Source organism: Kryptolebias marmoratus, linkage group LG18 (genome assembly GCF_001649575.2).
Source record: "Kryptolebias marmoratus isolate JLee-2015 linkage group LG18, ASM164957v2, whole genome shotgun sequence".
Taxonomy (NCBI): domain Eukaryota; kingdom Metazoa; phylum Chordata; class Actinopteri; order Cyprinodontiformes; family Rivulidae; genus Kryptolebias; species Kryptolebias marmoratus.
Window position 1 is genome coordinate 2051364 of NC_051447.1, and position 16161 is coordinate 2067524.

The 16161-nt window shown below is 40.2% G+C and overlaps 1 protein-coding gene across 1 annotated transcript in view; it reads right to left on the reverse strand.

The window, feature by feature from the left end:
* The window catches only part of lonp1 (lon peptidase 1, mitochondrial), a 38885-nt gene that overhangs the window by 12804 nt on the left and 9920 nt on the right, over positions 1-16161 (reverse strand). The window contains exons 4-16 of the mRNA XM_017434744.3: positions 13387-13552; positions 12817-12930; positions 12679-12740; positions 12313-12442; positions 12136-12219; positions 11976-12044; positions 9737-9888; positions 4708-4846; positions 4405-4583; positions 2975-3062; positions 1259-1381; positions 1068-1184; positions 517-657 (exon numbers count right to left, since the gene is read on the reverse strand). Coding sequence (XP_017290233.1) covers positions 517-657; positions 1068-1184; positions 1259-1381; positions 2975-3062; positions 4405-4583; positions 4708-4846; positions 9737-9888; positions 11976-12044; positions 12136-12219; positions 12313-12442; positions 12679-12740; positions 12817-12930; positions 13387-13552 — 1564 coding nt within the window. The remainder of the gene's footprint in view (positions 1-516; positions 658-1067; positions 1185-1258; positions 1382-2974; positions 3063-4404; positions 4584-4707; positions 4847-9736; positions 9889-11975; positions 12045-12135; positions 12220-12312; positions 12443-12678; positions 12741-12816; positions 12931-13386; positions 13553-16161) is intronic.

The following is a 16161-nucleotide window of genomic DNA, read 5'->3' on the forward strand; positions in this document are numbered from 1 at the left end:
TTCGACTCGGCCCGCTCGCTGACAGAGGCGGCGGAGCCACGCCGGCGGTACGTCGGGTGTGGAGCGCGCGGATAGGGGCGGAGCGTGGAGGCTTGGAACCCGTTGATAACTGCTTGCAGTTCTAGTTATATATTGAATTTAATATATATATTCTGGTCTTTTGCTTAGAGAAAAACCTTTTTAGGGGGACCGGTCTGAATTTTAATTGAAGACCACTATTCTAGCAAGCGGCTGCATCCTGACGCAGTCCAAGAGAGTCATACCAGGGTTACATCAAGTGCGTGGTGAGCGTGTAGGAGAGCATTTATTGGTTTAGGAAAGTAGCACTAAGAGTGTAGCATCCTAATGGTTGCCTACAGACTGAAGGAGGTTTTCTAAGTTTGCTGCGACCCACCAATGTTCTAAAAGCAAGGTTGTTGTCCTGTGTGAAGGTGGTCCAGTAGAGATTTCATTTAGACTTCAGGATGTTGTGTAAACATAGAGGGAGGGGGCAGACTTGTAAGGGATTTTTTTTACCTTTTCTATTTGTTTCTGGAGGTTCCTCACGCCAGACTCTCTGCAGTATTGTCTGATGAGCAGACTGAGGGCCTCTGGTGAGACTGAGGCTTTCTCCTCGGTGAGGCCACACAGCGAGCGAAGCTGAGGCACCAAGTAACGCTGCACGCACACACACACACACACACACACACACACACACACACACACACACAAAAAGTATGATGACCAGATTAGAGAAATGTACCTTCATCTAAGTTTTTTCACAGGTATATAAAACCAAACATCATTCTCAGAAAACGTATTAAATGTAAGATGGAGACACATCAGTGGTTCATTTAGCACAACTGGTTTCTAAATGTCCACTTTGTGGAAAGAAACAAGATTTAGGTTAACATGGACACAGAGTCTCAAGAACAATGTTGTTATTTTGATCCAAATTTGACTCTACTTTTGTGTATCAGTGAGTAATAAATCTTACAGAATTTCAGCACCAAATATGTAAAAAACTGACCCAATAATTTATGCTCTCATTATAAAAACATTATTACAGAAGAACAAGTTGAGAGTACCTCAGCGATGGCCAGTTTTTCCTGGGCCACATAGCCAGACACATTGATCATCTCCATCCGGTCTCTGAGGGGTTCTGGGATGGTGTCGGTAACATTGGCCGTGCATATAAACAGAACCTGGCATGGATCACACAGGTGAGAAACCCCAAGATGATCAGTTTCAGGTCAAACGTACAGATCTGTCTGCCTACCTTTGATAGATCCACAGGAACATCCAGGTAGTGATCGAGGAAGTTGGCATTCTGTTCAGGGTCGAGGAGCTCCAGCAGGGCAGAGGATGGATCACCCTGGTAACCACGGCCGATCTTATCCACCTGGTGACAGCAAGTAAGAGACAGCAGGTAAAGAACCGAAAGCTCCATCTGTCCACTTCTGGTTGTAAATTGGAGCATTAACAACAACAGCTCAAGTTATTTTACTGCTGTATATGGGAGGCAAATTTAGTGGTTAGTTGAGTCCAGACTAGAGTTTGAATCAGGCAGCAGGGCATCCCACTTCAAAAAGCATCCATTGTCAGACGAAGGACAGAGTGACATGTTACTCAGGCAACAGGACCCTGAATGTGAGCCCCAAGAAGATGAGAGAAAGGACGGCTGCCTAGCCGCCCTCTGCCCTAGATGAACATAAATGGTATCCTTGTTACTTTGTTCATCAACGTTCCATGGATCTTGTCTGTACCTGGCTGCTCACAGTCTGCACGCAGACTCACATTCTTCACCTACTTTTGCCTTTGCCTGATCTTTGCATAATAATTTGAATTTAACTGTTGGAGTCATTTCTGTTTGATCTCTTGTGAAGCCCTGAATGGATTTTAATTAACTTATATTGGGTATTGGTTATACTCAAGCTCATAAGTGTTCCGATACCATTTTATGGCAGCTTGATGTTCAGCCTTCAGTGAGCAGTCAGGTGGTAGAGGAGGAGCAACGTCAGCTGTGTGGAGGTATTTGTTTTTATTTTATTTTATTTGAGTTGGCTGTCCTGATCTATACTCATTCCCTGGTGGTGGTAGTAATAATACATAGTCATTTGCTAACCTCCAATAAACACTACCAGAAGAAGGAGGTATTTCAAAGTGAATGGTAGTGACAAAGTCGAACCACTGCAAATTATGCTCAGCAAAGCTGTTAAGAGGAGGGACAAAATCTAACACTTTCAACACCAGCAATTGAATAAAACACATAAGAAAAACAACAAAATGCCAAGTTCAAAGTGTGTGCTAACAGCTGTAGGAAATGGCTGTCATCGGCTGGCTGTCATTGAGCAGAAAAGGATCCTGGGAACACAGATTTAAGCAGACGCTTTAAAGGAATGATAAGAAGCTTAATGGCATTTATTAGTACTTGTATTGTACTCAATATCAGCAATTGTTCAAATCCTAATTTTAATGAAACTCTCAGAAAGTAAACTGATTAACTTTTGGAGTCAACCAGATTCAAGATGGCTGCCACAGCTAATCAACCCTAGCTAATGGTTCAAATTACAAGGAGGAAAAGGAGAGTCAGTCAGAAGCCAAATTTATAGACAAAAAGCTAAAGGTTGATGTGGTCGTAGCTGAGAGTCAATCACTACTTCTTGCACTAACACATCTTGCAAAATTTTACAATATCATGCAAAATGTTTTTTTTTTTTTTTTTTACCAAAACAACTACACCACTGTCTTTTCTCAACATAAGATGATCTAAAACTCTGACATGGAAAGACAGCGGGTGATATGCATTCCTTCATGGAAAGCAAGGACTGTAACTGGTAAGAAGGATTTACATTCTCCCCTTAAAAATGAACTATTGCCTCTGCATGAAATAACTTTCCTACACTCTAACCTTGTGTTTTTAAAGCTGCTCTGTCTGACTGAACCTTCCTTTCGGTTCTGGACTGGTTGAGCTGACAGATGCAGAAACACCAACCTCATCTATTAACACCAGAGGGTTCTCTGTCTTTGTTTTCTTCAGACACTGGATAATCTTCCCAGGCATTGCACCAACATACGTCCTCCTGGAAACAGACAAATTAATCCCAAACGGTCCTACCTATTCACAACAACACACTAATTCCTGATACTAATATTACTAGATTATTTTTTAAAAATCTTAATTATCACCAAAAGATAATATAACCAAAGAAAGTGTGAATGCTGAATGACCTTGCTGAAAAAGCTGAAATTGAGTTGTTAAAGCTAAAAAAGCACAACACTAGTTAAAGATAAAAAAATCAAAACACTAGCTAAAAAATTGAAAAAGGCTAGCTCAAAGCTAAAATGGTAAATGAACTGTACTTATATAGCACCTTTCTAGCCAACCAGGCCACTCACAGCGCTTTACGGCACAGTTTGCTGTCATTGACCCATCCACCCATCCACACACACATTCATACAGCACTGAATCTCTACAAAGCTAATCGGAATAAATCGTTCTATGGAGACTAATCAGTGCTTTAAACTCCATTCATACACTGATGGGGCACACATTGGAGGCAATGACAGGTTTAGTGTTTTGCTCAGGGACACTTTGACATGTGACTCCTGGCAGGAATCGAACCTCCAAATCGGACGACTGCTCTAAACACTGATCCACAGCCACCCTAAAAGTAGCTAAATACTTGTTAAAAGTAGCAAAAAGCTAGCTAAAAGCGTAATTAGCATCAGGGTAGCTAAAATCTAAAAGTAGTAAAAGGCTAGATACAATTTTTTAAAAAGTTAGCTATAAGCTAACAGAAGCAAAAGGTTAGCTAAAAGTTACAAAATACTAGCTAAAGCTAAAGGTAGCAAAGGCTAGCTAAAGTTTCAACTAGCAGAACAGTAGCTAAAACTATAATCCCATTTCTGAATCAACTCTGTTAGCAAAATATCTCATGAAGCACTTGAAGGATTTTAATAAAATTCTTAGAAAGTAATCACTGGATGTACATCTACAACTCAACTTTTGGAGTCACTCCAATTCCAGATTTCTACCACAGCTAATCAACCTTAGTTAACACTGAAATGGCCACACCTCAGTCAATTTTATAGATACTGAATGTAAAAATATGGTGTGATAGAAGCTCAGAGTCATTCACAACGCATACTTTGAGTGCCAACACATCTTGCAAGATCTCACAATAACACATGAAAATTTGCAACGTTATTTTTAGGATTTGACCAAAACAGCTACAACTCCATCATTTCTCAACATAAGATGATCTTAGTCTAAAAGTCTGACATGAAAGGCAGTGGGTGACAAGCATTTCTTTAAGGAATGATCAGCCCAAAATTATATACGAATTTCTGGTGACAATAACTCCTATTTCTAAAGCTGAGTTGAAGGTTTCTCAGGTGTAGAGAAACACTAGACCTGCAGACCTGTGTCCTTTGATCTCAGCCACGTCGGTCATGCCTCCCACACTGAACCTGAAATACTGCCTGTTCAGGGCTCTGGCTATGGAGCGAGCGATAGATGTCTTCCCGACACCAGGAGGGCCGTAGAAACACAGGATCTTCCCTTGTGTGGAGCCTCGGAGCTGGCTCACAGCTATGAATTCCTGCACACAGACAGAACAGAACAGAGAGCAGCTTTATCCCTGAAACACAGAGCTGCTGTAGATATCAGCAGGATACTTTGTAGGTCCCATAAAACATTATTGGTTTGTGTGTGTTGCTGCTCACTAATATGCGTTTCTTCACATCATCCATTCCATAGTGATCCTCTTCCAGAACTTCTTTTGCTCTCTCCAGTGATAAGTTTTCTTCACTGTTTGTGCCCCAGGGCATGCTGGTCAGCCAGTCCAGATAGTTACGCGTCACACTAAAGACCACCAATGGAGTTTGTTTCAGTTCACAGACCATAAGGAGAGAAATTTGTACCTATTCAACTAATAAGTAGATATAGATTTAGGTAACACATTATTCATAAACAAACTAACCACTAAGTAGGTGCCTATTAACATGCAAATTAGTATCATAACACTTAAATTATTAGGACTTTATTAATTGTTATTCTGAATATCCTAATTCTACAATGAAGAGGCCATTATTTTTTTTTAATAATCTAGTAGAGTCTGTCTAATAATAGTAAACAGATGCTTATTGTTGTGTAATAAAACACCTAACTATTAATAAGGACCACACAATAATGAATTAGCTCTTTCCAAGTTCAAACATGTTCCCCACTCTGAAGTCAGGTTTTGTTCTAAGTTACTTAACTAGTTATTTAAATAAATACCTAAGAATCACAAATATAAAAGGTCGTTTTGTCTGGAATGTTTAGTTTTGATCACATAAAATTTCATTTGTTTTATTACACATTTTAGAACAGAAATAATAATTCCTGTTCTAAAATGTGTAAAAAAAACATCATTTCTTTAAGGATCTGTATTAAAGCTACTCATTGTTAAATATGAAATCAAACATAAAAGATAAATTGATATGTGATTCTGAAATGTGGGTAAGCACTCAATGTAAACAAAACACTTAGCAAAATCTGCTGAAAACCTAGCTGGCTGTAGTCTGTGTAGGTAAACATATATGGCAGAATCAGATAAGCTTAGGATCTCATTTAGATGGAAATATAAAAGTGAATCTGCTGGTAAACACCAAGGAAAAGAGAGAGAAGGAGTTTGTATACTCCATAAAAAGTCATGAAATTGGCTCTCATTTATGTGGTTGCGTAACAAAAATTGTGTCATTTTGATTGAGAAGTAGCTTTGTCCGCCGCTTCGACACAAGGCCCTGGTCAAACTGCTTCGCCTAGGGGTTTGCGCCAAGTATTGTGTGATTGGTCAGAAGTTGTTGAGAGCGTGTTTATGTAGAAAAGCCGATGAGCTTAAATGGATTCATTTTTTGTGGATTGTTTTTCTTCATGATTTGTTTTATTATTGGTTCTCATGACATTGCAATGATCACCTTTAATTTTCAATAATTAAAGATTCAGGATAATAAAACTTTTAATCTGATGCTTAACTATGAAAAAATTTGAAAATACTATGAAATTTCTTATAAAGTTAAATCTTCATTATACATTGTATAACAAGAAGGCTATAGTCCACTCATGTTGATGAAATTTGAAAACAAATTTGTTTTTTGATTGATAAATAAACAACAACAACATATTCTTTTCTGACACAGAATGGAAAAAAAAACCCTTTGTATTTTAATCAACCTATTTGTTTTCAAGTTGCAGCCCTTCACTTAGTTGCAGAAGTTGTTGCATTATTTGCCTTTACAAATGTGAATTAACATGGATCAAACAACTAATCAATTAGCTTTGAGCAAAACCTGTCTTCAAAATGGTGAACATGTTCTGAGTTAGGAAGAACCAATTCATTCATTTTTGTGTGGCCCTTAACACTTGTAGTTAGGTGTTTTACTATATTACTATATATATTACTATATAGGGTTTCCCCCAGTGTATTATAAGCCTGGCAGGCCGCCAGGCTAAGCTCCGCTTGTTTGTTGTAAAATACATCATTTTTTTAGACACATTTTTTTCCACCCGCACCCCCAAAAGTATAAATGTACGCATTGATCACAGCATGAGGGTACGCGTGCCAACAGTGACGCGCTGCTCCCGCCCCTGCACGAAGGTCCCGCGCGGTGTCACCTACCAATTTTTGTAACATTGCGCAGACCATGCACGTTGCGCTCCGTTCAAAATGGGCGGTTTCGGTGCTCTAGCGGAGCTGGTTTGCCTGTATCAGCATTTATATAATACCTCTGTGAGAGATCACAAAGATAATCAAATGGCTCAAAACTCACGGAGGGAGATTACTGCTGCAGCTGATAAAAAGGAGTGTTTATAGAAATATTAGTCCTATGATGGGGGAATCACAACTAAAGCAAATAAATCAATGAAAGTCAAACTGAATGCTTTAGGTTTAAACATCCTCTCTGTATCACAGCCAGAAACACAACAGCTCTTCCTCCTGAATACGTGCAGCCATATTTGATGTGACAACCATCTGCTCTCAATGACTAATATACTAGTATTAGTATACTCGAAGTATATTTGGAGAAAACTCCTCCGACGTAAGCGCCAAGTATAAACGCCCCCATCACGCGCTGTTCCCTCAGCTCCCTGGAGTTAACACGTTGTCAGAGCCACAGCAATAAACATCGAGCAAGCGGGTTTAATAAAAAATGGCTAGTTGAGCTGAAATTCAGCGAGTGGCTTTACAAGACCGAATATGGTAGGCATGTTTTGTGCTTAGTGAAAATATTAATATGACGTGTGCTTATTTATCATTGTTTTACAATAAAATAATGCTATTAAATTCAGCATTCGATATGGTTTGTTTTGCCTCTTTTCTGGGGGAAACTCTGAAATAGGCCATATTTTTAGGTGTTAAGAGGCAAAAAAAACTATTCCCGTTGTATTCCTACTTTTTAAGACACACTGAGCAGAACTTAAGGTCATAGTTTCTAACCATCAGCCTCTTGTATTTACTATTAACAGACAGAAATGAGTAGATTTCAAGAAAATTCTTAATTATTTGTCTATTAATTGTTGAATTGGATCATTCAGAACACACAGTTAATAAATTCTTAAAGTTTAAATAAGAATTAATATAACAGTAATTTGCATGTTGATAAGCTCCAAGTGAGTTAGCCTGTGTTCTCTAAACTAAAGTGTTACCATGAGGATTACTACACTGTGAGTGTCGACAAGTTAATGCTCAAGTTTTCTGACATTTAACTGAGCTCCTTCCAGTTTATTTACAGTGTGTTGCAAAAATACGTCTCCTCCCTTCGTATTCTTTCTATTTTGTTGTTTTACAACCTGGAATTTAAACTGATCTTAAGTTTCATTATAAGTAAATATGTAAAACTGAAAAGTGGTACATGTATATGTATTCACCCTCTTTGTTTTGAAGCCACTATCATTACTGTAAAAGGCACATATTTAGTTAAGTAAGATCCACCCGTAAGCGATCTAAGTGTTAGATGACGTCATATACAGTATATGCAGACGTGGATAACTTTGTTAGTCCCCTTACAGCTCAATGAAACGATTTAAATCTCAGGAAAACTGATGAATTTTAAAAACAACTGCCTAATGCATATCTGAATGCAGTTAGTATTTGATAGAGTAAACAAAAAATAAATACATTTAAAAAAAAGTTTTTAGACTTTGTTTGTTGGTAGACTTAAAAAAAACTAATAGGTTTTGCATTCCAGTCATATTTCAAACTAAGTGTTTGACCTTAATTAAGATCACAGGAGCTTTCAAGGCACCAGCTAGTTAGCATATGTAAAGGGAGCAAACATCCACTGGTTAGTTTCAGTATGGTTGTGAGCACCACACTGAACATGGAGCACAGAAAGCAAAGAGCTGTCGGAGGAGCTCAGAGAGAACATTAGAGATATCCACATTAAAGGTAAAAACTACAAGACCAACTCCAAGCAGTTCATGTTTTTCTGACCACAGCTGACAATATTATTAAAAAGTATAAAGGTAATGGTACTACAGCCAACATTCCAGGATGTATACATAAGAAGAAATGCAACCCCAGGTCAATCAAATCGATAATGAAGATGGTGGAAAAAGAGTCAAGAAAACCATCTAAAACCATTCAAGTTGAACTCCAAGGTCAAGGTCTGTTTTTTTTTCTGATCCCACCATTCATCACATTTTGAATCATAATGATGGAAGAAAACCCAGGAGGTTTCACTAGTCACAGAAAAAACCCAAAAAAGACAGACAGGAATTCACCAAAATGTTGACAAAGAAAAGTTTCTGGGAGAAGTTCTGGGAGTGATAAGACAAAACTGGAAAGTTTTGGCTCTAGCCACATCAGTTGTTTTTTGACCATTGTGAAAAGGGACTGGCAAATTTATCTACATCTGTACACCAGTTCTGATAATCAACACTAGTTCAACACCTTTTAGTAAGATGTACCTCCAAGCAAGTGACAGCATGAAGACCAAGGAACTCTCCACAATGGTCAGATACAAAGTTGTAGAGAAGTGCAGATCACGGTTGGGTTATAAAAAATCTCACAGAACCCTAAAAAACCCACAGAGCCTCATTAAATGCACTATTAGGAAATGGAAAAAGGATGTCACCACAGCAAACCTGTCAAGAGAGGGTTGTCCACCAAAACTGACAAAGCAGATAAGGAGGGCATTCATCAGAGAAACATTCAAAAAGTCAAAGATAACCCTGATGAAGCTGGGAGATGGGAGAATCTGTCCATAGGGCCAATAGAAGCTGCACAGAGCCGAACTTCATGGAAGAGTGACACCCATCCAACCAGAAGGAGCTGCAGCAGTTTGATCATGAAGAACAGACAAAAAGTCCAGATCAGATGGACCAAGATCATAGAGACAGACCTGAAGACTATTGATGCTGGAAGTGCTGCAAAAGCTGATTTTATAAAGTACTTCCTTTGGGTTGGAGGTGAGGGCATGTGTGAATACATATGAACACTCAGGTTTTTATGTATTTTTTGGCTTCTTCTTGTTTTACAATACATATATTAGTAATTATGGTGCATTATTAAAAAGATGCAAATCTCACTTTTTTTTTAAACTCCAGGTTGTAAGGAAACAAAAGAAAGAAAATGCCAAAGAGATAAATACTTTTTTAACCCACTATAGCAGTGGTCAAAAAACTCTTTCTGATGTTTCTAATATTCTTAAAAGCAATCAAGTTATGTAAGAATTCAAAGGTCTTGGAAAGAAAAATTGCAAGACACACTTAAACTCTGATGAATGGTTGTCCAGCAATCCCAGTTTGCTGAGTTCTTCACTGATCACATCCATTATGTGCTGAGGAACAGTCCTGTCTTTCAGTCTATCTCGAAATTTTTCTTCAATGGCTTCTTTGTCATCTTTTTCCAGACCCAACTCCTGAAAAGACAGAGTTAGTTCCAGATTTGTTCAATCAGGTATGAATCCCTCACAGGCAGAACAATTTACAAAAATACATTATTGTCACTTTGCATGTTGTTTTTGGTAAAAGGATGTATATATATATATATATATATATACATATATGCTACTTGTATAGCACTTTCTCTAGTCCAAGGACCCCAAAACACTTCACACTAGGTTCAGTCATTCACCCATTCATTCACACATTCACACACTGATGGTGGTAAGCTACATTGTAGCCACAGCTGCCCTGGGGCTGACAGAAGTGAGGCTGCCATCACTGCCACCGAGCCCTCTGACCACCACCAGTAGGCAAGGCGGGTGAAGTGTCTTGCCCAAAGACACCAAGGCTGAAACTGACAGAGTGGGGGTTTGAACTGGCAACCCTCCAGTTACAGGAAGAACCCCTACCTGAGCCGCTACTGCCCCGGGAGGGTGATTTAAAGAAATGAGTCTGTCTAAATGTCTGGGCAAATAGACTTCTAGGGCCATACGATTTACGTGATGCGGAAAACATAGACAGAATCTCTTATCTGGACATTAAAAATTGAATTTAAAATGTTGCAGAGTGTTTTTCACATTTGACATTCACAATGAATGAGTCTATTTTGGCCACTGCAGGCTCCTGTAGCCTCCTGTCTCTAAAAGCCTTTGCATACTCCATGGGAAGTCACATAGTCGTCTCTCACTCACGTGTGTGCTACAGAAACTTGGCGTCATTTGTGGAGACAACGGAAACGCTATGGACAACGTTGGCCCTGTGTTGTTGCTGTTTTTTAAACTTATGGGGATTCTCCTGAGACTTCAGGAAGAGAGGCGCAGTGGAAGAAATGCTCTGGATGCTACGATTGTTGCGCGGAGTAGGACAGCTGTTATCCGCCAGAGATTTCAGGCTTTACAGCGCCTTCAGCTGGGGGACAGACGGCATAAACGTTGCAGGGTAAGCTAACGCTGTTGTCTATCGTTGTTTTCTTCGCTCTTTATGCTTGCATTTGGCCACAACCATGACCAATGAGTGAACAGGAGCTAAGCTTGCGTCATCCACGAAAGCAGGACCGGCCCGGCTGGCCCTACTCCAAAGCAGGGACCAAAAAAGCAGGGACCAGCCTTAAAAAAATGCCGGTGGAAACGCGCACAAAGCAAGCCGACTAGAGTGGAGCCGGGACCTTTAGAGCCGGTGGAAAATAGAGACAAACAACCATTCACACTCTCACTCACACCTAAGGACAATTTAAGAGTCACCAATTAACCTATCATGCATGTTTTTGGTCTGTGGGAGGAAACCGGAGTACCCGGAATGCCCGGAGTAAACCCATGTGTGCACAGGGAGAACATGCAAACTCCACCCAGAAAGGCTCCAGGTCAGGAAGCAATCCTGCAACCTTCTTGCTGGGAGGCAACAGCGCTAACCACTACGCTGCTGTGCCACCTGGAATTAGATATCCTGCTACAAAAATAATAAAACTACACCTGTTTTAGGTGAAGTTTTGACTCAGTCAAGTTAAAACGGTCCAGCAAAACATCTTGTGAAAAAATAAGTAATTGTCTACAAAATGTCTACAGCATCCTCAACTTCATCATTATCACTGAGTTAAGTATTACACAATTATAATGTAATACAAGAGTGTTATACTATGTTTATAATTAGATCTTTTAGCTTACAAAAGGAAGAACTGTTCCTTCACTCTCATTACCGATCGAGTATAATTTAAAGTCTGCTCTCACATGAACTACATGTGAGAGGACGTTTATTTTTAAAATACACTGAATGTATTTTCTATGTAAATGATGCGGGCAAGCCTATTTTTAAGCACCTTAATAAAGCATTGAGAGTTCTGTTGAACTGCCTATTTTTAATGACATTTTTAGTATTAATGAAGTTTTGGACATTTTACTATTTAGTTGTTGAAACACATTTTAGGTAAAACAAATTGTAGTTACATGATAAAACACGGAACTTAGAAAAATTTAAACAGGGAAAAAATAAAATGGATTTGATAGGGCCCTATACTTCCCGTTTGTGCTGGTAAACCTAGGAACACTATGACTACAGCCTGTTATACCTTCTTGATGATTTTGAGCTGCTCCTGGAGCAGGTACTTCCTGTGGGTCTGTTTGATCTTCTCTTCCACCTGAGAGCAAAACAGAAACAGATCAAAGACTGGAGGCGGTGAACTGAGCAAAGACAGGTTGATGCTCGCACATTGAACTATGACCTCTGACCTCACGGCCTAGGCGCTGCTGCAGTTTACTCAGTTCAAACTCCTTTTTCAGCAGGGACAGCGCCTTGTAGAGACGTTTTGGGATCTGCAGAGACAAAGATGGTGGTCACATAAACTGTTAAAATACTTTAATGTCAATGGGACTTTCCTGGTTAAATAAATAAATAAAGGCACTTACGTTGGTCTCTTCCAGGACGTCCTGCAGTTCATGTGACTCTGCCCCTGTCAGCGCTGCTCCCATGTCACTCAGGTAGATGGGGTTGTCAACCACTCTCTGACCAGCCTGCATCATCTGAAGAACTGACTCTCTAACACACACGCACACATGTCAGAACACTATTATTTTCCCATTACAACATTTTCTGCATGGCACAAACTCACTCAGCACTAAGCATTCATACAACATTTCACAGAAAATACTATTTCTCTGGCTCACTTTGAATTGTTAAGACATAAAAGTCACGTTCAGAATTGAGATTTCTGAAAGCATTGTTACTTTGCAGCATTTTTCACACTTGTGTGATCACATGATGTCAGAACTCACCTGTAGAGAGGATTGAGTGCGATGATGTCTCTGATGGTCTTCACAATCTCAGCCGTCAGCGCCTGGAAACCAAACCAGATGCCAGTGAGTATTTTCCACCTGGCTGATGGGGATTACCTGCTGAGCTGCAGACTGCACCTTCATTTCCTCTGTTACGGTGAACTGCTCATGCTGCACATTATCCACTTCAACCATCAACACATCAGAGGAGGCCAAAGGCTGAAGTTCTGGACTCAGGTCTGCCTCTGAAATCTGAACAACCCAGCATCAACAATCAAGAACACTTATTTACAATTATTTATGCTATCAGTATAAATTAAAAGCCTAACATTCCTTAAAGTAATGCAAATCACCTACCACCTTTCTTGTAAGAGCTTTAGAGTAAGATGATGAGAAATGATGGAGTTTCAGACATTTTAATCAAATCTTAAAAAAAAAAAAAAAATCACACTATGCTCAGTCACAATTGATATTGTGAGATGTTGCTCCCAGAGAATGTGTTGTAAATGACTCTCAGTTACTACCACACCAAATTTTAGCTTAATATCTGTAAACTCCGGCTTAGTTACAGTGTGTTAGTTAATGTTACTTAGCGAAAATGGTGTCTGTAAAAAAAATGTTAAAAAAAACAGTGAGGGTGCTGACAGGGTCAAAGGTCAGCTTTGGTTCGTTGTTTCTCCTTGAACAATGGAATGTACAGAAAGAAACCTTGTTCTCAAGCTGCTGCGTCAGAGAGGCCGGCTGCTCCTTACGGCTGCGTTTGGATTTACGTCTCAGCACAGGCTTGAGCTGTGGGTCTAATTCAGATTCAGACCACTCAGGCGATGTTGATACGTCCTCAGCCTCAACGTCCAGCTGCCGTGTGATCCGGATCCTGACAGATCAGAACACATAGAAAGCAGCTTGTTTACCTCAATCAGCTGCAGAGTATCTAAAGCCAAGCTCACAACCACCATATGTGTTTCTGCTATGCGCAGGTCACAGGGATTGACAGCTCGCATTCAATGATCATTGACGGAAGATTTGAAAAATAGTACAGAGAAAATATTTGTCAAGTGCAGGTTGTACACCAGACTGAAACCACATATGACACGTGGAGTATTTGAATGACACTAAAACCCAGAAAACGAGAACCATAGGAAAACTAAGGCTGTCGAATTCCACAAAGGCTCAAATGAACCGACTGGTAAACATTTTTTAATCGTGTAATGCACAACGTTTTACCACCAAATAAAAAGCTGCAAGCTGAAAACAACGACCTCACCACCACAATTCAGCTCATCTGTTTACATTGAAAATCTACGATTTGAACAGGAATTTAGATAAGTTTGGGCTGACAGTTTGGATGAAACCCATGTTCTTTTCCTCCCAAAAGACTGTCAGGAACCTGCGTGGCTGCAGCGCTGTGTGGAGGAGGAGACACTTTATGTCATCATGAACAGGATATCGATCAAGAGTCCAAAAGGATTTTTTTTTCCCATCTCTGTTTTCTCTACTGTGTTTTTGGAGAGAAGGTTGTGTGTTTCAGTGACCAAAATCACAACAACATTGAGGCTTTAAGAGCATTAGACTCAGACAACTGGACTTTTGTGGACTGAATTGAGTGAGTCAGTGTTTCCTGTTCCTTGTCAGTTTTTTTAGAGGTCGGTGTGCTGTCGCAGGCAACTTTTTCCTACATCTATGCAGTGTTTTCGGACTTGATGCCTGTTGTTTATATTGCATGAAAACATGCCTACACATTCTTGACATTCAATTTCAGAAGAACTTAACCAGAAATTGTGGAAGAATTATTTTTAGATTTAACTTGTCAGTCACAAGAAGACTGAAACTCTACTGAATAAAGTGAGGATGAATACAAAAAAACTGATTTAATGTTTATGTTGGTAGACATATTTTATTTAATTTTGGCTAATCTTACTAACTTCAGATGGTCAAGTTAAGAGAAATAACTGGTTTGAAGTTGCTTGTGTGTGAGAGCTAATGTTGCTGATTTTATTTGATGGTTGCTGTGAACACGCATGCACTTTATATCTGAAAACAGTGCCTCTGTAAACTCAGGCTCTGAATTTAAAAAAAGTTAAAAACAAAGACTACTGGGACTTCCGGTGGACGCGGAGCAAGATGGCAGCATAAGTTCGAGCTCCCTTGTTGAAGAAACAAAAAAAACCTCCCTAATGCAAGGAAATTAGCTAAAACACAATTTTAACCAGACACAAAATGAGTGGAGGACGTAAGCAGAGAAGCATAAAGAAGAAAACGACAGAAGAACTCGACCCCGAAGCTGGACAAATGGAAGAAGAAAGCGGCGACTCGAAGCAGCTCCAGGCCGTGTTGGAAGGGCTAAATAATATCACGGCGGAAATTCGGGACTTTAAAAAGGAGGTAAAGGAAAATCTCACAAAATTCAAAGACGAGTTCAAAGAGGAGGTGAAGCGGGAATTTTTGGCTTTTAAAGAAGAAATTAAGAAAAAAGTAGCACAGAATGATGTGGAAATACAGAAACAACAAGAGGACATGGCTGAGGCGCAGGGCCGCATAGCAGAGCTGGAAGAGTGCAACACGGAAGCGAAGGACGCCATTCTGAACCTCTTAAAACAGCAAAGAAAATTACAAGAGAAGCTAACGGAATTGGAAGGACACGGCAGGCGCTGCAATATGAGAATTTACAATGTGGCTGAACAAGACGGCGAATTAGTCCAAGAAATGGTGGAGAAGCTACTAAAACGTGAGCTAGCCCTCCCGGACGGTACCGAGCTACAGATCCAGCGGGCTCATAGAAGCCTCGGAAAGAAACCTCCACCTGAAGCTAATCCCAGGTCCATAGTGGTTAATTTTCTTGAATACAAAACCAAAGAAGAAATCCTGAAAAAAGCATGGGAAAAGAAAATCCAAGTCGAGGGGAAGCGGTTATTTTTCGACCATGATTACCCCACCGAGGTAATAGAAAAACGCAAATCCTACTCCAAGATTAAAAAGGTTCTGAAAGACCGAAAGATCCGCTTCCAAACGCCAATGACTAAAATACGGATTCACTGGTCGGATGGTATCAAGAGTTACAACAACGCGGAGGAAGCTGCAATAGATATGAGGAGACGAGGGCTGGAGATAGAGACCAAGAACGACACCGGACCTTCGCTCGAGGAGAAGATCCAGGCGGCGATGCCCTGGCAGCGCACCGGGAAGAAGCAGAGGATGGACGGCGAGACCTCCGCCATGGGCTCAGGTCAGAATGCGGGCAGCCGAGCGAGGGAACGGCTGCAGGAGTTTCAAAGATGAGGACATTGAAGACGCGGAGGTAACGGGGGCGTAAATGCTCATTACAGAAGGGGGATTGAAGAGACTATAGTCTTCTCTAAAGTTTGACTATACAGCGACAGGGAGATTCACCAAACAAGGGACTGTTGGACTCACCTAGCAGGTCGGGTAAGCCCTATGAAGGTTTAACCAAAACCACTAGGAGGGGGGCCCTCTTTATAAAAGGAC